The 22,627-nt window shown below is 38.5% G+C and overlaps 1 protein-coding gene across 1 annotated transcript in view; it reads left to right on the forward strand.

Annotated features, from left to right (window-relative positions):
• NALCN (sodium leak channel, non-selective) overlaps positions 1-21,073 on the forward strand; it is a 215,303-nt gene extending 194,230 nt beyond the window's left edge. The window contains exons 29-44 of the mRNA XM_042810179.1: positions 289-409; positions 495-593; positions 2,766-2,859; positions 3,393-3,499; positions 3,889-3,963; positions 6,657-6,776; positions 8,414-8,482; positions 10,200-10,348; positions 10,686-10,779; positions 11,357-11,489; positions 12,020-12,135; positions 13,915-14,072; positions 14,656-14,806; positions 16,923-17,072; positions 17,738-17,855; positions 18,903-21,073. Coding sequence (XP_042666113.1) covers positions 289-409; positions 495-593; positions 2,766-2,859; positions 3,393-3,499; positions 3,889-3,963; positions 6,657-6,776; positions 8,414-8,482; positions 10,200-10,348; positions 10,686-10,779; positions 11,357-11,489; positions 12,020-12,135; positions 13,915-14,072; positions 14,656-14,806; positions 16,923-17,072; positions 17,738-17,855; positions 18,903-19,096 — 1,948 coding nt within the window. The 3' untranslated portion in view covers positions 19,097-21,073. The remainder of the gene's footprint in view (positions 1-288; positions 410-494; positions 594-2,765; positions 2,860-3,392; positions 3,500-3,888; positions 3,964-6,656; positions 6,777-8,413; positions 8,483-10,199; positions 10,349-10,685; positions 10,780-11,356; positions 11,490-12,019; positions 12,136-13,914; positions 14,073-14,655; positions 14,807-16,922; positions 17,073-17,737; positions 17,856-18,902) is intronic.
• The last annotated feature ends 1,554 nt before the right edge of the window (positions 21,074-22,627 follow it).

The raw sequence follows: 22,627 nt of genomic DNA on the forward strand, positions 1-22,627 counted from the left end.
ATTAAGAAAAAGACACAGCAACATGTTATAGATTAATTATTTTAATTACTGTGAATCAGATTATGAATACAGAAACTAAACATAGATGGCGATCAAGAAAAACAAAGCAATCCATATTTATTGCTGTAGCTCTTGTTCTCTTATTTCTTGAGACAACTTTATGTATTTCAGAGACTGTCTTTTGCACCAACTTCACAAGATATTTAAATGTTAGACTCTAAAGAATAAGGATAGCAAATAGAACAGCCTCATTACTGGAGTTTACACCTATTTGTATTTTCATTTCAGGGCAAATCCTCGGAATTTTAATTTTGATAATGTGGGAAATGCAATGCTGGCACTATTTGAAGTTCTTTCATTAAAAGGATGGGTAGAAGTCAGAGATGTTATTATTCATCGTGTTGGGCCGGTAAGGAAACACAGCAGAATCTTTGAATTTTGCAACACATACTTAGATTTGTTTTAACAATTAATCATGTTTTCCTTCTGTGCAGATCCATGGAATCTATATTCATGTGTTTGTATTCCTTGGCTGCATGATTGGACTGACTCTTTTCGTTGGAGTTGTCATTGCTAATTTCAATGAAAACAAGGTACTGAGTGAGGTGGTTTATCATGTATGGAACTGGCTCTGTAGTACATACCAAATGTGTTATTACACTGTTATTACATCTGGTGTTGTAAGACTGCCTTTATGACAAGCTTAGCAGCCTTACTTTCTGCAATCCTGCAAGTATGTCCTCAGGCATACCTGATCCATACTTGCTGCAAAACTCATGCCTGAGATGATAGCAGTCTCTTACACACTCATCCAAAACTCTCTAGTGTAGGCATGTTGAGAGTTGGAGACTGAACCTAAATTACACAGTATTTACAGATGTTCCAGAGTCTGCTGTTTCAATTTGGTGTTGGTAAACATGCAGTGGCTGGTAAAAAGGCATGCAATGCTTGTATGTGTTACAACTAGGCTGAAGGATCTGGAAGATTGTTTAGTCTGAAAAAGAGGAGGATCAAGAGAGATCTTATCACTCTCCACAGTGACCTGAAAGGATGCTGTTGCGAGGTGAGGGTCAGCCTCTTCTCCCATGTAGCTAGTGATAGCATGAGAGGGAATGGCCTCAAGTTGTGTGAGAGGCGGTTCAGGTTTGAAAAAATTTCTTCTCTGAAAGGGTGGTCAGGTACTGGAATGGGTTGCTCAGGAGGGTTGTTGAGTCACTGTCTGTGGAAGTGTTCAAGAAACATTTAGATGTTGTACTAAGAGATACGGTTTGGTGTGGAAAATATTGGTGGTAGGTGGACAGTTGGACTGGATGATCTTGGAGGTCTTTTCCAACCTTGCTGATTCTGTGACTCTATGTGAATTATAGGAGCCTCTGCCCTAAAGATGATGGACTGGGAGAACTACAAGGGCCTCTGATCTGGGTCCAGCAATCCCATTATCATGGCTATTGCACTTCATAGTCCCTCTGTTGCACAGCCCGATGCATCTCTTGATGCAGCTCCCGAGTGTCATGTGTTCAGATGTGATTTACTCAAATTTCTGATGGTTTTGAACTAAAGTCAAAATGCAAGTACAACTGCTCCAGCAGTAGCCCCACTGCTGGAGCCCCATTCACAGACCCAGCTGTACTTTATTGCCTTTAGTAATGATTCAGCTGTTGGACTGTTAGTTTCTGACAAACAGATCACCTTGGCATCACCATTTATACAGTTCTACTTTTTTGTTGTTGTTACCTTTTTTCTTCTTTGTAAAGAAAACTCTCCAAAAATGTAAAACAGACTCACTCATGTGGATAAATGACTTGCCTTTTTAATTTAAGCTTTTCTAAATATGGTTTTAGACACAACTAATAGGCATCCCAGTATCTGCTGCTCTGTCTGTGTTATGTTTCAAAGTATCTGCTCCTAAAGTGACATCTGGGGATTCAGCTCCATAAAAAGATTATATCCACCTCAGAGGGAGCTTTACTGACATTATTAGCAGCACAGCCAGCTTCAGGTCCACCACCAATACAGGACAACCATGTGTCCAGGCAAAAGAGTTGTAACAGTCAATCTGGGAAGATCTCTCTTGTGCCTGCAATTCCATACGATTTTTGTGAAATTTTACAGTCCTCTGAAGTGATGAGAGTACAATTTTGTTTCAAGGGTCATTCTGAATGATGTTGAATTCTGCTTTGGGCTTTGCTTTTTTCTTTTTTTTCACATCATTACCATCTAACATCACCACCTTGAAGGTGTCTCCCCACCTCTTCTAGCTCTTCTTATGTGGAGAACTCCTGTAGATTCACAGTATACTGTTATTTTATTTCAATTATACTCCAAACAGTAGAGCTGTGGAGAGCTGCAGCAGGCTCCTAGAGGGCTTGCTCCCTGAGAAACTCCAGCAGCACTGATGAGCCACAGGAATTTCTGCAGCAAAGTCCAGTCAAAATCGACCACTCTTTAAAACAGTGCTTCCTGGCATATGATGTTCAGTCAAATGGAAGGCCTCCTGCAGTGCCTCACTGCCTGCTCTGGGTTGCTGCTACAAAGAGCAACAACTGTGCCTGCTGGGTTGAGTCCCAGAAACTGGCAGCTAATGCATCCAGAAATCCTCTTGAGTGCAGGTAGATACTTTGACTCCTTTTTCTAAGCAGCGTGTTATTTAAGGAGGGCTGAATATGTAACTTCATTTCAGACACCAAAGAGAATGTTGTTTACAGCATTAAACGTTCCCGCTTTTATATGACAAAAGATTTATATGCTTCTCTTTGCTTGTTAAGGGGACAGCTTTACTGACTGTAGATCAGAGACGATGGGAAGATCTGAAAAGCAGACTGAAGATAGCACAACCTCTTCATCTCCCACCTCGTCCGGGTATCAAAGATGTTTTGATTTCATTCATGTTGAGCCCCAGTGTTTGTAATTCCCCAGGAGTCTGAGATTCAAATTAAAAATGTAATCGTGAGGCCACTAGGAGGTTGCGCATACGTTAATGTGGAAACAGGCTCCAACCACATATCTCTGCATAAGGCTATTAAAATCAACCCAAAAAAGGTTGCACTTCGATGGTTTTAGGATAAGCCTTAATGAAAAAATGAATTCTTAAATGAAATATATTTGCACTTGGCTTTTAATGATATGAATGGAATGTATTAACCTGACAGCAGCTGAATGGTGCTCTAGCCCTACAAGTACCAAAGCCTTCATGCAACACTGGTGTTGGGTATTTGAAATTATATTTTCAGAAGCCCTATTTGATATGGGAAATTGTAGCAGAAAATTAGAAATGTATTTCAAAACTGGTCAAGGATTATGTTGCCGCTAATGAACATGGAAAATAAGTCAAGAAATGGAGAAAAATACTGCTGTGAATTTTAACTCTCTTCCTCTACCTTGTACTTTTTCAGATAATGATGGCTTTAGAGCTAAGATGTATGATATAACTCAACATCCATTTTTTAAGAGAACTATCGCTGTACTTGTTCTGGCCCAGTCTGTGTTGTTATCAGTTAAGGTAATTGTGTTTCTTTAAGCATTTTATTATATTCTTACGGCGTGTGTTGCACATTTCCCAACACCAATTAACGATCAGTTGAGCCATTACTGTGATGAATATTGTGAAACATGATTGCTAGGTACAGTTGGCATAGGTCACAGTAAATTAATTGTAATTTGTGGAGCTGAGTCAATTTCTGCCTTTTTGTGGCCTGCTCTACTAATTTTAATTTCTAGCTAAGCTGTAAATCCATGAGAGGAGAATACATCACAACCTATTCCTATCTGAATATATATTAAAGTGAAATCTATTCATTAATAAATATTTTAATAAAAGTAACCACTGAATAGACATTTATTTCTGCTTAACATCTACTCTTCTATGAGCGGATTTTGTTTGCATTTCAGTGGGATGCTGCAGATCCAGTGACTGTTCCTTTAGCAACAATGTCTGTTGTTTTCACCTTCATTTTTGTCCTTGAGGTAAAGTAATATGTTTTATAAGTTCTTGAGATTAAGAACAGTATGTATATATTCTATTTTGGCTTTAGGAATGCTGTCTTGTTCTTCACTGGTTTTTATTTCAATACATGCACACTTGGGATTCTTCACATTGCTTGCCTTGAAACACATATTGTAGAAGTAAACTTTTCGTTTATTGCAGTCATACAGCTCTGCTATCTTGAGCCTGAGGCCTTTTGTATATACACACTCAACTCTGATCATTTCAGCTTGTATTTTTGGTGAACCCAGTGAAAGCTTTTATTTTTATTGGTTTTAGAACATCTCAAATTCATTCTGTACAACATAATACCTGTCTGACAGAGTTCTTGTTTGATTTTATCTTGCCCAGACTTTTGGTGCATTGTTAACCCTCACTATTCTGTAGCTGTAGACATCATCATACCACTCACAGTTGTTGGTATGATTTCATTGTAATACCTTTCAATAAGCTATGTCAAATATCAGCATTGTCTGTCTTTTGTTGAATAGATTTGAATCTTGTGCGGTAAGTGAAAAATGTGTCATCACAATCAACTCTGCAACTGTAAATAACCTGTTTTTATAAGCCTGGAATCTAAGGACTTGAACGCATTTTAAACTCTGTAATTCTTTCTATTTATTTTTTTTTTCTATATAACGATATCCATAGTGTAGCAAAGCACATTAAACATTAAATAAGATTCTTCCTCTGTGGGTAGGTTAGTACAGAATTCTAAGTTTGTTGTTGAGTATTTTTTCTTTTCAGTCACTGCTGAATAGCTGATACTGACCACTATCATAGACAGGATAGTGAACTAGATTTCCCACCACTCTAATCCAATATGACAGTTCCTATGTTCCAGTGATAGGTTTTGCCAGCAGTGATGAATAGGCAATGAAGCGAATACCTTGTAGCAGCTGTAGGTAGAATATGCCCATGTTGTTGCTTCTTTTTCCTCTACCCAGGAGAAATCAGTGTCTCTTGAGAGATTCAGCAAACATGGAAAAGTTTGATTTGTATCGTACACAGACTGATTTTAATTTACCCAATAACTATGTCTTCAAAAATACTTTTTCTTTTGAACTGCCAAGGGAAACAAATACACTTCTAGATTTTAAAAGAGACTTTGTCAGAGCCAGGACTGTCTCAACAGGCAAGCTATCACATTGTGAGTGCACTCAGGTCATGGAGTTAGAAAGCAGCTTTGTGCCCCGAATCTTCCCTAATGCAGCAAAGTGATGTTATGGGGTCTGCTGTGCATACTGCATTGTCTGTTACCATTATGGACTTAATACTTGAGGAAGACCAAGCCTTTCTGCCTTCTTAATGGCCCCGTGTCCAGTGTAAGGAGTCCTGATTCTGGTCTAAACCTTTGTGTATGTGGAATAGAAGAATAGGAAGAACTTCAGAGATCTCACTTTTGTTGCAGAACTGATGATCACAGAGTAAAGTGATATGTGATTTTTTTATTTGCATGCAGTGGTATTCAGGTCAAGATTATAAACACCTGAATGTAGGTGAGGTGGGTGTTCTGTCTGTGACTCTAATCAGGTGAGATGTGGAGTGATGGGCATCAACAAGAGTTGCTCTGTCTGTTAGCTGACCTCCTCTTACCTCCCTGAGCTGCTACAGCAGAGTAAGGATGTTTGGAGGTGATGTGTTATCTTTGCCAACCCCACACAGCTATTTCTGATATGCCAGGGCACCTCAGCTAACTGGAGAGAGGTGAGGCAAGACACTCTTAGGTACTACTTCAAATGATAGTTAGAGGTTGAGAGGCTCTATTCTTTACTCTGTAATCAGGCTTCAGAAACTCTTCTACTGAAGAAAACTAATTGGAAAATCAGATTTTTGCTATAACCTACTGTCCCTTTATATACAGTTTGTTTTGCAGAAGTTTAAAGAATACTGCAAAGTGGCAGCATTGCAAGCTGGGATGAAAAAAAAAAAAATCATGTAATGAATACCTGACAGTTTTTCCCTCTATGTAGAAACACTTCAATTGCTTTGATGTTTGATGTGAATTGAGTACAAGAAACTCTCTGGCATCCCCTGTGCCTGCATCACTCCACCTCAGTGTCTGTTACTTCTGACTTTCCTATCAGCATCTATTCTTAAGCTTCATGCCTGCACTTCTGTTACCTATTTTGGAAATGTCAAGCACTTTTGCTGCAGTTTTTACTGGGAACATTGTGAAATGTACTGCCTTTACTTTTTGCTGCGGTTTTTACCGGGAACATTGTGAAATGTACTGCCTTTACTGTTCTTAGTTTTCTTTTTTATCCACTTCTGAGTACAGATGGTGCTGGGTACAGATCATTCCTTAAAGAAATGAATATTTGCAATATGGGAATGCTTTTTAATTAATTTGATATATAGGAGATGCAGAACACAACTATACTCTTGAGTTCACATATGCTTTTGTGAATTTAGCAGCTTTAATGGACAGCTATATAACATACTAATGCCTCCTTTAGCTACATATTATCAGTGTAATCATTTTTACCTTCATAATGCTTAACTACAAGAAGTCTTAAACCCATTTCACCTTAGCAATTTATACATTGAACATTCTGTCTGGGATGTTCAGCTTCACTCTTTTGGTACTCCATCAGATATTTCAGAGGATAGAAGAGGTCCCTATAGTAAGAAATAATAATTCTGAAATTGAAATTTTTTTTTTAATCTGTAGGTCACAATGAAGATTATTGCCATGTCACCTTCTGGCTTCTGGCAAAGCAGAAGAAATCGATATGATCTCTTAGTGACATCTCTTGGAGTTATATGGGTGATACTTCACTTTGCCTTGCTGGTGAGATTTAAAAAATGCAGTTCCAGTGCATAAACTTAATTTCATCTGTTAAGCACCAGCAGTAGAATCACTAGTACACTACATCCAGATAAACTCTTGCTTGTTTAATAAATGTAAGGCTGAAATACAAATGAAACTGTATGCTACTCTTGCAAATGGTATGCTGGGCTCCATTAGAAGAAGGGTGCCCAGCAGCGACAGGAAGGTGATTGTCCCCCTCTACTGTGCTCTTGTGAAGCCCCATGTAAAGTACTGTGTACAGGTCTGGAGCCCCCAGTACAAAAAAGACAGAGAGCTGTTGGAGAGGGTCCAGAGGAGGGCCACAAAGATGATTAGGGGGCTGGAGCACCTCCCTTACAAAGACAGGCTGAGGGAACTGGGCTTGTTCAGCCTGGAGAAAAGAAGGCTGTGGGGTGACCTCATTGTAGCCTTTCAGTACCTAAAGGGAGCCTACGAATAGGAGAGGAATCAACTCTTTGAAAGGGTTGATAACAGCAGGACAAGGGGAAATGGTTTTATGTTGAGGGAGGGAAGACTGCGGTTGGATGTCAGGGGAAGTTCTTTATTATGAGAGTGGTGAGGTGCTGGAACAGGCTGCCCAGAGAGGTTGTGGATGCTCCATCCCTGGAGATGTTCAAGGCCAGGTTGGATGGGGCCCTGGGCAGCCTGGTCTAGTATTAAATGGGGAGGTTGGTGGCCCTGCATGTGGCAGGGGGTTGAAGATTCATGATCCTTGAGGTCCCTTCCAACCCTGGCCATTATGTAATTCTGTGACACAAATGAACTTTGTTTCTAAGAATAAGAAATCCTTCTCTTGGACATTGAAGTAAGAAAGTCATCTGAGTGGTATGAGGTAGGGTCTGTAAGTATGGTAGAAAACTGAAGTCTTTAGAAGGAATGTGAATGAGAAAAGGAAGTAACCTGAAAAGACTAAGTTCTTGCCAGCAGGAGTCTCGTAAGAAGCAAGTAAGAGACAGAGCACAGTATCTATATAGGAGCAAAAGACTGAAAGAAGGCATAGGGTGAAAACTATTGAACAGTGCTATCTGTCCCAAACCCAGCAGTGATTCTAGTCTGATATTGATTAAGAAAGAAGAAATCCTTCATGGAGGAGAGGGGAAGAAATCAACCCTTCCCCAATTTTTTTTTAATGTTTGCTGCAATGTTGGCTCCCTTATTTATGAAGGGAGGCGAAGGGATTGTTGATGCTTGTCACTAATTGCCAACTGCTGAAGTCACCTCCCTGTAATGACTGGGGTTTCTCTCTTTCCCCAAGCTTCACTGGGGGAAAGCCTGTTCTGTGCGGCTGTGCTTTTGCTCTGGCATCCTCACTTTACTCCCTGCTGCTGAGAAGTTATAAAGGTCTGAGGAGTTTCTTTAGGCAAGCAGCTGCCTAGACAAGTAGTCCAGGGCAACTGGGTATAATTATAGCCAATCTAATAAAGGACCAGATGTCTTTTTAGTTATATATGTGTGGACTCTGGGTCAGTGTTTTCAAAGAGGTAGAGCATCTTCAGTTATTTTCGTACTGCCCCACTGTTCTTATTTAAATAGTTGCTACTAGTTTGTGTATGGTGACTGCCTTATTTTCCAGGAGATCAGCATGGGATAGTTACGTATTCATGTTTCTGTTCCAGAATGCATACACATATATGATGGGGGCATGTGTTATTGTCTTCAGATTTTTCTCTATTTGTGGAAAGCATGTAAGTATAAGTTCAGAACTACAACCATTGCAATGTTCATATATAGACTAAAAGAGTAGTTGCTATTCATCTCTAATGCACGTTCTATAAGGCTCCAACTTATATGCCAAAAAGAGACCTCAAGCAGAAGTCTCTAATTTTACATGCTGTCTTTAAAATGTCAGGGTTTTTATGTACATTAGATAATAACAAAACATTGCAATTACTGGAAAAGCTGCCCTTTTTGTAAAATAAATATGCCTCTGCAATGCTGAGCAGAATTTTTTAAAATGTTCTCTAAAACTCTGAGCATATATCCTACTTTCACTCTTTTCCATTTCATTGTGGTGTGATGTGCATGCTATATATTTATTTTCTCTGCAAAACTAGTGAAGTGGTGGAAGATCTATTAGCCTTGTTATGATAGTGCTGTGTAATAGAAGTTTTGTCTTCCAGAATGCAGGTCGATGACCTGTGCCTTTAGCACTGTATCTTTTATAACAGTACAGGATTTCTCTTCAATTTTAAAAATATTGGACCAAGTTATTCTTCTGGAAGCATCAGGATGGCTACAAAGCAAGTCATTTCTAAAGTTTTTATTTATTTCATGCTGAGATTTGTTGTGATGTCATTAGGGTAGACTAGCAGAATTAGAATAGGCAGGAAACAAGCAAGTTTTTTTTAACAAGTGGTGCCATTCTGCATTGTCTAGCTGTGGAACTTGGATTATCAAAACATTTTCTGTGAAGTCTGACATATTAAGGTAAATGTGACGAAAAGTGAAGATCACTATAGTGGATTGCCAGGTTTAAGAACAGCAAGACAGAGGGCTTGATCAGTAAAGATAAAGAAAAGTTCTGCCATCAAACTACACAGAGCCTGTAGATCTTTGGAAATCAAATGAAAATCCTTGCTTCTCCTAATGCAGACAGACCAAGTGATTGCCTTCAAAGCTTACTGATTGATTCTGAAGCTTTTTCAAGGTTTTAACCCAGCCATTTGTGCTTTTATGTAAGGAGCTGCATCAGTCTCACCAACTTATTTGGTGCGATGCAATGCTTGAAAGTCAGCATGAGTTACCAGTTTGGCATGATTCTAAAGAAAATTGATACCTCAGTTCCATTAAAGAGAATTTTCTTTAGCATCCAAAGTGTTTAAGGATTTTAAGGCAATCTAAGGTGATACTGTTACAAAGAGTAAAATGTTCAATGCAGCTGCATGGAAAAGTAATATATACCTATTGCCTATGTAATTTTCAGAATTACAGTATCTTCTTAAGCTCTTTGGCCAACTTGCATGAAAAATTAGCTAGTTTAATCAATCTGTTTAATCAATCATACTGATCTTAAGGAGATCCCCTTCTCTGTACATCAGCACAATTTTTTGGGTAAGCTCTAAGTAGTTTACTACAGCACCATTCATACAATGCTAACTTTCGTACTTGCAGTGAACATCAATCCATAGTAGAGCTTATTCTGTATTGTTGTCATCTTATCCTACACAGAGTTATTTACAGATACTGTTTGAGGATGGGCTGATATTTTGAACATGTAGAAAGTGCACTGAATTTCAGAGGAGGATACAAAATGTTGACTTTCAATCAGATTTATAATGTACTGTTTCACTGGCTTCTTCCATTAGCTTATATGTCAAAATGGCAACTGCAGTGACTCACTTTTCACTCATCTCTCTGGTTTCCTGAGTGACACTGTGAATTGCTTTTTCTCTGTCCTTCCAGGTTACACTAAAAATGCTGCTCCTGACTGTGGTTGTCAGCATGTACAAGAGTTTCTTCATCATAGTGGGAATGTTCTTACTGCTTCTTTGTTACGCTTTTGCTGGAGTAGTTTTATTTGGTACGGTGAAATATGGAGAGAACATTAATAGGTACAGTACCTCATGGGGTTGTTCCTGGGAATTTCCCAATCAGTACTTCAGACTTCAAGGAGAGAGCAGGGACAGGAAATAGGATCTGGCTTTGAGTCTTCTTTTGCTCTGTAATAAAATAAGGCAAGATATTCAGACCTGTGTCTGAGCTACATTTCGGTTGTTGTGTCTTAAGTCATGGAATAAATAATTCAATGAGCTTGTGCAGATAGTACTGTAACTGTTTTCAGTTCCAAATAATAGAACAGTAGAAAATGAAAATGGTTTGCCTTTTTTTTCTTGCCATAAGTTTCTCCTGCAACATCAAATGATCACTCTCTCTTTTTGTTTAAAACAGGCATGCAAATTTCTCATCAGCTGGTAAGGCTATTACTGTACTCTTCAGAATAGTTACCGGAGAAGACTGGAACAAAATTATGCATGACTGCATGGTAAATACAATACTAACAGAGATTAACTAGGCAAGGAATAGGTAACATCCTTGCATCACAGTGTGTTTCTAGTACCTTAGAGAGGTACAAGGAGCAGTGCGACTGCCTTTATCTCTTCAAGAGATGCAATGTTCACTAAGTTCAGCACATGACACAAAAATTGCAGATCAAATCACAGACTAACATTGTAAAATTTCATGGGAGTAGGCTGTTACGTGATTTTAAAATCAAAATATGCTTTCTGAATGTAAAGTGCAGTAAATCACTTTTCCACTGTTATCTCTGCTTTGATTGTGGCAAAAGGACTGCTCAAACGACCTGAAAGGTAAATGCTGGTCATAACGACCTCAGCATTTGTCCTTGAATTATTTTATTTTGCTTAAGTAAATATCTGCCTGTGGGTTCCATTGCAATGAAAATCACATTTTTTGCTTCCTTCTTAAAATTAATGTACAGAAAAGCTTTCTGAAAGCCATATTTCAGAGCACCAATTTGTTTCTTTTCAGCAGTACAAACACACAGTGTGCCTTGTATGTGCTAGTGTTATTGACTGACTTTTTCTTCTTGGGTTTTCAAGGTTCAGCCCCCATTTTGTACGCCAGATAACAGCACCTACTGGAAAACAGACTGTGGAAATTATGCTGGTGCTCTTATGTATTTCTGTTCATTTTATGTCATCATTGCATATATCATGCTAAATTTGCTTGTTGGTAAGTGAAAATATGCAATAAAAACAAGTGTCAGTCTTACATGTAATATATTAGACTTGTGCCTGTTGTGCTGTTCAGATATGAATTTACCTTATACCTTCATAATTATATTCATAGCATGCTAGTGATAATTCTCTGTCATGGTGTATGTTAAAACTTCAGTAGTTTGGGAACACAAATTTTTTCAACAAAGGGATATGTTATATTTGCCGAGTATAATTATACATGTATTATTTTCTGAACTTCTTTATACTCCGTTTTATATCTTTCCAGTATTGTAGGAATTCTTCTGATCAATTTTATAAAATGTTCAATTAGGCATTTAAGCACAGCTTTTTAAAAAGTAAGCACAATGAGTATGTATGTACCATGATAACATATTGCCCATTGAAAATGCTCATCTAATCATTGGGATGAAGCTTGCACAACAATTCACAGTTTGTTGGAATTCATTGTTGCTTACAGTTCATCAGTTAGAATGTTACTATATGCTTTATTTATGGTATATTTTACATTTGTGGTTTTTTTAGCTATTATTGTGGAGAATTTCTCATTGTTTTACTCAACTGAAGAAGACCAACTTTTAAGTTATAATGATCTTAGGCATTTTCAAATTATTTGGAACATGGTTGATGACAAGAGAGAGGTAAGAAACTTTAAAGCGAGCAAAGAAATCCAATAATAAATGTTTAGGTGTTGTTTTGGTTTTTTTTTTTTTTCCATTGAAAAATTTTATGGGGGAAACAAAGTGTGCTGAAGAAACTCACTGAGCAATTACTGCCCAGATTTTGAAAGCTCAGTGAACGTGATCTAACATTGTTGATGATGTATCAAATACTAACCCGTGTTCTTTACAACAGTAAAGTGTTGATGGTAGTAGACTTAGAAATAAATGTAAATATTCAGAGGATCAATGCAGTAGCATTTTTAGTCCCAGCTTCACAAGTGTCATTCCATTATCTCCAGTTCGCAAGCTCACATCCATTTTTTTGTCTGATCTTCAGAAGTGCTTTGCTGAGATTTTGATGCTGTCTCAAATAAGTTCCTCACGAGGAAACAAATTATGGGCTGGATGGGCAGACAGCAGGATGGATTGGAATGCTGCTGAACAGCTAAGCCCAGAAGATGGTGATCAGGGGCACAAACCCTAGTTGGAGGCCAGCAACAATCTGAATGATGGGCAGAGTGCATGCTTAGCAAGTTTGCAGGTGACACAAAACTCAGGGAGTGTCTGATATGCCAGAGAGTCATGCTGCCATCCAAAGAGACCTGGAGAAATGGACTGACAGAGATCTTATTAAATGCAACAAGGGGAAATATGTAGTTGTGCAACTGGGGAGAAAAAAAAAAACAGCTGGGGAGTACCCATCTGAAAAGCACCTCTGCAGAAAAGAATTAGGGTCTGCTGGCAGATATCAAGTTAAGCATGAACCAGCAATGTGCCCTAGCAGCAAAGAAGGCTGGTGGTATTCTAGGCTGCATGAGGAGTGTTGTCAGCAAATCAACTGCCATTGGTGAGGCCACACCTGGAGTACTGCATTCAGTGTCGTGCTCAGCAGTATGAGAGACATGGATCTGCTTGAGATAGTGCAGCAAATTACAACAGAGATGACTGAGGACCTGGAGCATCTCTGCTATGAGGAGAAGCTGAGAGATCTGGAACTGTTCATACAGGAGAAGAGGAGGCTCAGGGATCATCTCATCAGTGCCTACAATTACCTGAAGGGAGGTTGCACAGAGAACAGAGACAGGTTCTTCTCAGTGGTGCCCAGTGCCAGGACATGAAGCTGAGGGTGCAAACTGTATCCCAGGAGGCTCCCTCTGAACACCAGGAGCAGTGCTGTGCTGTGCAGATGCCGGAGCACTGGCAGCACTGGCACAGGCTGCCCAGAGGCTGTGGGGTCTCCTCCCTGCAGCTCTCCAGAAGCTGCCTGACCATGGGCCTGGGCACCCTGCCTCTGGGTGGTGCTGCTGGAGCAGGGGCTGGGACGCAGGGATACAGAGGGCATCCTGTCCAAAGATGCAGATAGAAAGAAACAGTTTTACAAATGAAGTTCTGGCTGTGAAAGTGGAAATTCTAGCTCAGTTTCAGTTCTTCAAAGGCAGCATTTTGGACGTATAAATCTCATTTCAGATTAATGCAAATAGGGAAACTAAGTAGCCCAAGGAATTTTGAAAAATTCTGACAAAATGAACAGCACAGATTTTCATTGTATATCAGTAAAATAACAGCAAAGAATTCCACAAGCTACGAGTAACTGAATGCATGTATTATCTGGTAATGTTTTCAGTTTGACTATAACAGTCCAGGATTTGACATGGAATCTTTGGAGAAATGGTGTTTCTCTCACTGATGTAATTGAACGTCTCAGTTGATTGTTATATCACAATAACAATTTACCAGCTATTATGCAATTTTACCCAGGGAGTAATTCCTACCTTCCGAGTGAAATTTCTGCTGAGGCTTCTGCGTGGCAGGCTGGAGGTAGATCTTGACAAGGACAAGCTGTTGTTCAAGCACATGTGCTACGAAATGGAACGGCTCCATAATGGCGGTGATGTCACTTTCCATGATGTGCTGAGGTAGTGTGAAATTTTCTCTAGATTTGTAGAATGCACGTGATGTCGTGTATTTCCCTCTAGGCTAAAAGATACTAAATAGGTTTGGGAAGGATTGGTAGCCACAGAGGTACTACCTCTGAGGGAATCAGCTCTAAATAATTTTAACATTTCTGTTTGAGACAGTTGTCCTAACGAGAAATCCTATGTTGTCCTTGAAACCCAAGCAAGGCAAAAACGTCCTCGCACTTGTAGGAACTAGACAGTGTATATGAAAGTAGAAATGAGAATGTTACAGACTCATAGAATTGTCTAAGCTTACAAAAAAAAAAAAAAGAAAGAAAGAAAGAAAAAAATAGCCCACCAAAACTACAAATGCGTTAGTTGCTTACAGTTCAGCAAATAATCTGCACTGGATGTAGCTGATTCATTTGTTTTGAGAACAATTCTCCTCCAGAATTATTTCAGTGTTTTTAAGCTTCAGATCTGAAGGCACATGCCTAAGTTATGTATTTTTGCTATTATGTCTTAATTATGAGTTTTGATTTTCTAAACTGTATTGGATTTGCACCAACATTTTAAAAGCGCAATATCTTTTTTCTTCCAGCATGCTTTCTTACAGGTCTGTTGATATTAGAAAAAGTCTTCAACTGGAAGAGCTGCTCGCTAGGGAACAACTAGAATATACAATAGAAGAGGAGGTAGCCAAACAGACCATACGCATGTGGCTGAAGAAGTGCTTAAAGAGAATCAGAGCAGTAAGTCAAGCTAAAACAGAATCTAAATGATTGCAATAAATTGTACATTTCAGCAAAGCTAGAATTTGCTGTCACAATGCTTAATTTACTCTGGAGCCATGATGATATTTATGTGAAAAAGAATGTAGCTGTTGCTAACTCAGCAAAAAATTATGCCTACAGCTCAATTCACAGAATTACAAAAATAAGCATCTTTTGAAGTCAAAAGCTGTCTTCCTGCCAAAAATTTATCTATCTCTTCAATAGAGCAGGAAGATGTATGTGCAAAGTCCGAAGTCAAAGGAATGAGGAAAAAAAACAACGTAATTTGATGAAACCTCCTCGGCTTAATCCTTCATCTAAATATAGTTTTATTATTTCCTTGCCTCTGCTGGCACAAGATACCATGAATAAGATACCAGTAGATGACTCTTCAAATGGAATCTGTCTCAAGATACATAATTTGAATGAGCCACGACAGTAACTGTATACAAATGAGCAATCTGTATATGCAAATCTTGTCTACAAACCATGGCACATGGTAGCTGTGTCTGTGCTGGTAGATTGAGTAGGGCCAGATCATTGTGTCAGGACTGGCAACGGACCACCCATACTGGTTGTATGTTCCTTGGCACAGTTTTGGCACAGTTTTGGCACTCCTGCTCTCCCAGACCACTGTTACAAGACTACCCTCCAAGCACAATTCAGGGCAAGCAGAGCAGAAACTGCAGTAAATTTAAAGCTGTCTTTTGTAGGAGAAGGAGAGTCTGGCCACAGCACGCAAGTCTTGGCCTGTCTCTTGGCTTCAGCTCTGCAGGAAATCTCTGTCTGTTTAATTCTCTTGTATAGACCAAGCTCATGCTTCTGTATTCTGTTTATGCAGCACTCCTGATTCTCAGAAATATTTTTGCCTTTGTTCTGCATAGCTTCAATATTTGCTGATCAAGTTTTGTCTTGGATGAAATGTATGTTAAATACTTCCAGGAATGTTGAATTGCCCTTTGCAGTTATTCTCCTCTTTTATTCATTAGAAAATATCATCTTTATATAAAAGGTCAAAATGTAGCTGTTTTGATCAGTGATTTTTCATTTGCTATGAGGCAAACTGAGTCCATGTTTTGATGCATATTTTTTTTCTATTATTTGTATAAAGTTTACTTCTTGTAAGCTTGTGCATCTAGGTTCTCTCTAGAGACCTATGATTATGAGATCTGGCCTTTTCTGTTTGCAAATTTATAAAATCTTAACTGGATGATATGAATGTAATATACGTTCAAGCTGAAACATTAGTGTTCAAGGCATATCCAGATTGATAGTTACATTTTGGTTCCATCTCTATAACAGTAATGACAGTAAATTTAATCTCAGCTCTCAATTCTGGGTTTGTTCAACTCAGTTGTTCATTTCATTATGATATTGAATTACACTGTGTTAAATATGCTGTTCATTCCACTCTCGTAATATGGTTCAGATCATTTCACATTATATGAACCTTTTATAAAGTGAATATAATTATGGAAGTTAAGATATATTTTCTAATTCTCTTGTTAGTCTCTAAAGAGGAAGTCTGTGAAAACTACCCAGGAAAGCAAAACCCTTCCTAAAGGCTGTTTAGTTTAATTTAAAAGCAAATTAGATTGTATGATCATAATGGCAGTGGTTTTGTTTTTCTGTGTGTATTGTAAGTCTATACTCAGTCCCAAGGTTTCCACTGCTGTTTTATTCATTCTTATTGGAAGTCTGTTCCAAAGTCCATGAAAGCCATCTGAATTTTTTCACTGCTTTCATGTAAATCTTAGCGAATCTCTACCTTGTTTCTTCTTTGGGAGAAACGTTAACAATTAAATTCAAAACTTCACATATTTTCAAATTCTAGGTTATTATGAGCACTCATTTTCCACTTAATGTGTTTTGTAAATTTTATCCTTCGAGTATTGCATAAAGGCCAGACATATGCTGGAAGTCACTTTATTTAAATGATGGCCATCTGATACATGAAGCTTTATTGATGCACCTGGAATCCACATCTGGCACTCAATATTTGGTTAAATATTTAAAAGTTTTGAGTGGAAAAAAATAAGAACACTGACATACGCCAATGAGAACATCATTTTTGTCACATATTGTACCTTGATAGAAACAACAGCAATCGTGCAGCATTATTCATAGTCTACGAGAGAGTCAACAGCAGGAGTTGAGCCGATTTCTGAATCCTCCCAGCATTGAGACAACGCAGCCAAGTGAAGATATGAATGCTATTAATCAAGATAACAGTGCACAGCCGGAGGTATGTTAACCAGGAGACCATCAGCTTCTCAAAGCAAATTAAAAAACAAAGACAAAAAACCACCATGTTTCTTATTTGTTCTTTTTTAAACATTATTTTCAGTGGAAAAATTGAAGGCAATATTTTACTTTGCTCTGGTCTTTGCTTTCAGGTGTAAAGACAAGATAGCCTAAGGCTGGAATTCCCTGGCTTAGCTGTCTTGCTAGCACTGCAAAGGGCTAACTTACAGCACCAACTTTCAGCTTTAGTGTGAATTTTCTATAGGTTCAGGAACTTGAATTTTTCCTGTTATGCATTCTGTAATTGTTTACACTGGGAGTGAGCATTTGGCATAGTGGGTCCTATGAGTAGGAGCCTGAGCTTTCCAAGGTAAGAAATGAAGAAAGTACTACAAAGGATTTCCACTGTGGAAGTCTGAAAGCTACATTGTATGTTTTAGTGTGACTGCATAATGGAATTGAGTCCAAGTGGTCTTTTCTTTTTTCTTTGTCCTTTTAGTTGTGGACTGTTGGGGCAGCAGAGAATGAAAACCTTGCTGCCTTACCTTTTGCTAGTATTTGTATGCAAAGCTTGGAAATGGAATAGAAAGGCTAGATAACCCTTATTGGAATCACCCCCTTGCAGTGGGGATCATTAACAGATTCTTTTTTTTTTCTTCCATTCAGACAAGTAGCCAGCAACAACTCCTTAGCCCAACGCTTTCTGACAGAGGGGGCTATCGACAGGACTCTGCAGATGCTGGGAAACCTCAGTGGAAAATTCGACCGCGGTGTTTGCCATCATGTGAGTGAAACATGTGTATCAGTAGAGTTCCCTAAACTCTAAAACATTGCTGTAGAATAACAAGACTGTGGCAAAGTATGTTAGAGAGTGTTAGAGATGCAAACACACAATTCAGCAAAACTAGAAGCTTCATAATTCACAGTCCTACCTCCTGTCTGCAGATTGCATCCACATCAGAGTTTTTTGACCCTCAAATGTGCGGAAATACAGCTCTCTCTCCTTCCTTCCAATTCAAAAAGCTTGGAAGATGTTTCCAAATATGGTCATTTGCAGGATTTCTTGGTTTTTGGTTTTTTTTATTTTTATTTTTCATACACTATCTTAGAGTCTTTGAACTGAGGTCTGTAGTGTTCCATATGTTTGCCATATGTTTGGAACACAAAGAGTTAAAGAGGAAACTCGTTAAGAAAGGATCATCAAGCTGCAGCCAACTGGGTGTGTTTTCCAAGTGTAAATGAGGAGTTTAGGGTGTTCACTCCCTTAGTTCTTATCATGGCCACAGGAATCTTGAATGCTCCTTGGTGACAGCCTCAGAAAAGTAGAGGTATGTCCCTGCACAGTACAGACCAGTATGTGGTAAGTGTCCAACAAATATCATGAATGTCATCATTGAGCTCAACTGTGTTTCTCTTACGCTTACATGTGCATTTTTGTGTTCCATAAACCATGTTGGTACTTTGCACTGGCTTCTACCCCTATGCCATTGTCAAATATCACTTTCTAGGGGTAGAAATACTCTTTTCCCTCCATTTTTCTGGCTCTTACCCCTTTCACAATTTTGTTAGCATGTCAGCTCATGTAAGTACTACTTAAACCATCAAGTTCACAGTTAAGCAGGTAAGAAATGACTTATCATGCCAGCTACCCCAACAGAAGGAAGTCAAGCCTTGCTCAGCTAAGCTGCTCCGCCAGCAGAGGATTGGGAGCAGGGTGAGCAGCTGGAGTATTTTAAAGCTACCCTACTCCAGTTAGTTCTGTATACCTGAATTCCAAGCAAAAATGTTCAAGAAGCAAAACTAATATAGAGCTTTCTATTTAATTTCATAGCCCCCAAACCAAGAAGCCATCCTGGGTCTTCAGTCAACCTGCGCTCTGGTGGATGTTTAACAGTGAAATCTATTGGATGCAAAATGAATCCCATGTCTGATGCTGCTTCCTGTGGATCTGAAGTCAAGAAATGGTGGACAAGACAGTTAACTGTGGAGAGTGATGAAAGTGGGGAGGACCTTCTTGACATCTGAAAGAGACTTAAGTCATATTGGAACAACACCACTTCAAGTACAATCTAATTTTCTATGTTTAGAATCAAACACGCTGTAAGTGATGTATGATTTATTTAAAATCATTATCATAACATTTTTCAAATGCTTATCCTACTGCTGTATGAAACATAGCACATTCTTATACATTAAAATTCATCTCTATAGGTATTAACTGTATTTTAGGAAACCTATATACAATAGCAGTACCAATAAAGCCAGAGAGACTGTATTGCCTTTAGCAGAGACAGGACTTTGTGTTCTGTAGGTACATAATGAAAATGCATTTTGATATACGCATATCTGTTTTTCTTCAACCTATGCTGTGCTTTAAAATGGCAACACTTTACAATACAGGGGTAATGTATTTCTTCTTTCTGTGTTTTCCTTCAGTTCTTATTTATTAAGAGTTCTTTAGAAGAATTTTGTTATTCACAAATGACCTGAAGAGGTCAGCACTGACTTCATGTTCAAGGGAAGTATTTTTACAAAGTACAGATTCTGAATTACAAATCTAAGCTTTTTTCTGGACATTTTTTTAAAATATGCAAGATACAGGTTAATTCACTTTAAAATCAGAAGGTGAAGGATTGGATTTAAAATGTAAATATCTTTGTGTTTTTGTTAATTATGCAAAAAGCTTGATTTTCATACAGGAAAAGAAAAAAAAAAGACATGAAAACTGTGCATTGAAGCATCCAGCAAAATACTTCCATATGACAAATATGGTTAATGTTTCATTTTCAGATTGTACTGGTTACATATACGTATGGCGTCATTATTCTCCTGTTAGCTGGATCCCATTTCCTTGAGTAGTCATAAGATAACTTTGTTCTTGTCTGTGCAATGAAAGTTAGCATCTTGGGGGTTCTCATTAAAGAGCAGTATTGTATGGCTTTTCAAATACAGTTCAGTTTTGCCTGTATAGGTAGAAGTGAATTTTACTTACGCAGGATACTACTCACGGTACAGCCCTGCACTGCTAAAACATGACACAATACTGTGGTTAAGTATCTTTCTCCTTTTTACCCTGAAGCATTACATTCTTACATGTTAGCATTATATTTTATGAAGCAGCAATGATGCTAAATTACCACTGGTGAAAAAAGCAGCTGTCCTTTTTGTAAGTTTTGCTGGTGAAAGGCCAATGCTATACAGATAGGGAGGCGGAGAAACAATACGATGCCGCAAAAGCAGTGCTGCACACAGTTTGTTACATTCAGAATTTACACTGTCTGAAAAACATGGGCTGAAAATTTGCCCTTCCCTCAGGGAAGAACTGAGAGATAGCAGATTTTATAGCTTGGCCGCTGACTGGATTTTTTAACATACCTGGGACCTTTCTGTTACCATTGTTTCCTATGGAAATGATAGGTTGCTCTACCATGGACTGATGTGAGATCTCGTATGAGGCTCACAGCTGACATTTATCACCACTTAAAATACATATCTTTTAAAAAGCTGACAAAAGCCAGTGCTTTGTAATGTTTTCTGGCCAAAATATTAATATGGGGTGGTCAGAATGCAGAACTGTTTTCACAGATGCCTTCTCCATAAATGCAAAATTAGTTTTGGCCATAAAATGCAGTTTCCTTGGCATCTGTCAGTGTTTTGTTCTCTGTGTATTGTTTAACATTGTTTAGATTTTTTCAAAAATGTCATATTGAGCACATCTGTATTTTGTGGTTTCTTTATTTGCTTTGGGGTATAGTTAAGTTTAAATCTAGTCAACTCCGACTATAATCTATGTAATTGAATCTGTGCATTCCCTTGTTTACAGGCTAGATTATGAACCATCAACAAAACCTCACATGCAAATCCATCATTTTGTATTCTGTTCTATGCTTAAGTTCGGCTTTTGTACATGTGACAAGAAAATAATATTGGATTTATAAGACAGTATCTTTGAAACTTCAATAATATATTGAACTGCAGATCTTTATGAATCATTCTTGCTGCATATCTTCTTTTTAAAAAACCTGGCAGACATTTTTTTCTTTGCCTTGCAGTACTCTGTCAATAAAAGTGAGTTGCTTTAAGCAATATTCCTCCCTCTGGTTTTCATTCTACCTGCGTTTTCTATGTCTAACTCACTTGTGATAATGCTGCATAGTGCCTGGGTGCATTGTTTGTAGTGGATTTTTTAAAGCAGCTCTTTCAAACTCTGCTAATTGGAGGTTCTTTGGGTTTTGGGGGAGAACTCCATTGACTGACCTCAGGGGTACTTCCCCAAGGTTCAAATTCAGCCAATGGGACTAAGTAGTCATTTTTTATTTCTCTTTAACTCTTTTTGGTTTAGATCCTAGATGTGAACATGTTGGTGTATGTGTTTAAGTTTCTGGTGGAGGGGTTGTGGAGGTTTAATAGCCTGCCTTCCAGCACCTTACAAGACACCAGAGATCCCCAGGCCATTAATTTAATGTGCAAGCTGGTTCTATGAAAGCAATGCTCACCTGCTGACTCCCTCATTTTGCTTTTGCGAAAATACAGGAAGTGAAATGCAGTTACATAAATATGAAAATAATGTACACTAGAGCACCCAGGGAACTAGATTTAGATGAAAAATTTGTCAGTATGATACCCTTGGCATGACTAGAGGAAGTTATAACCTCCTGCTCCACAGCAGAGCAACCGGTGCATGTTTGCACATGAAGACAAAGAAGTGGAGTTCAAAAACATTGTGCACAAGCAACGGAGAGAGACAAGGGAAGAATCAGGAAATCAGTCCATCCAGACAGCCTTGAAGAAACATTCAAACAAGAACAGAACCTAGACAAACAAAAATTGCGAGGGGAATATCACTATCTACAGTGCTCTTAACCCACAGAATTAAGTTCAGTACTAGCCTATAAAGATAAAAAGAAGAAAATATTTAGACCTCTTCTTACCCCAAAGACTGCTCTGTTTCATAGGAAGCAAATTGTAGAACTCTTGGTAGCTTGGGTGGTGAAAAACATGGTTCATAGTACTGAAACAGACTTTTTAGCAGGGTCTGTTGTGATACAACATGGAGAAATGGTTTCAGACTAAAAGAGGAGATTTAGACTAGATGTAATTTAAAGGTTTTTTTTACAATAAGGGTGGTGAGGCACTAGAGCAGGTTGCCCAGAGAATTGGTGGATGTCCCACTCCTGGAGACATTTAAGGTCAGGCTGGACACAGCTCTGAGCAACCTGATTTCGCTGTGGGTGTACCTATTCATTGCAGGGAGGTGGATTATGTGGCTTTCAAGGGTCTCTTCCAACTCAAACATTTCTGTGATACTATGAAGTCTGAGAACACAGCAGAGATGTACCTCAATAGCAAAGACCAGTCCTTTTTCAGACAGTTGCATTTATAATGAAGAAATTGATAATCTGAAACCATTTGCTACTGGACAATATCCAACTGATTTAAGAGCTAAAAGCATAAAGTGCACTTTGTCTGGCAAGCTGAAAAAACATCATTTTAACTAATAAGGACCAATCAGGCTTGAACATTTTCAAAATAACACTGTATTCAGTGTTGTCTATG

This window comes from Centrocercus urophasianus, unplaced genomic scaffold (genome assembly GCF_019232065.1).
Source record: "Centrocercus urophasianus isolate 14NV4802_14NV808 unplaced genomic scaffold, USGS_Curo_1.0 seq_12, whole genome shotgun sequence".
Taxonomy (NCBI): Eukaryota; Metazoa; Chordata; class Aves; order Galliformes; family Phasianidae; genus Centrocercus; species Centrocercus urophasianus.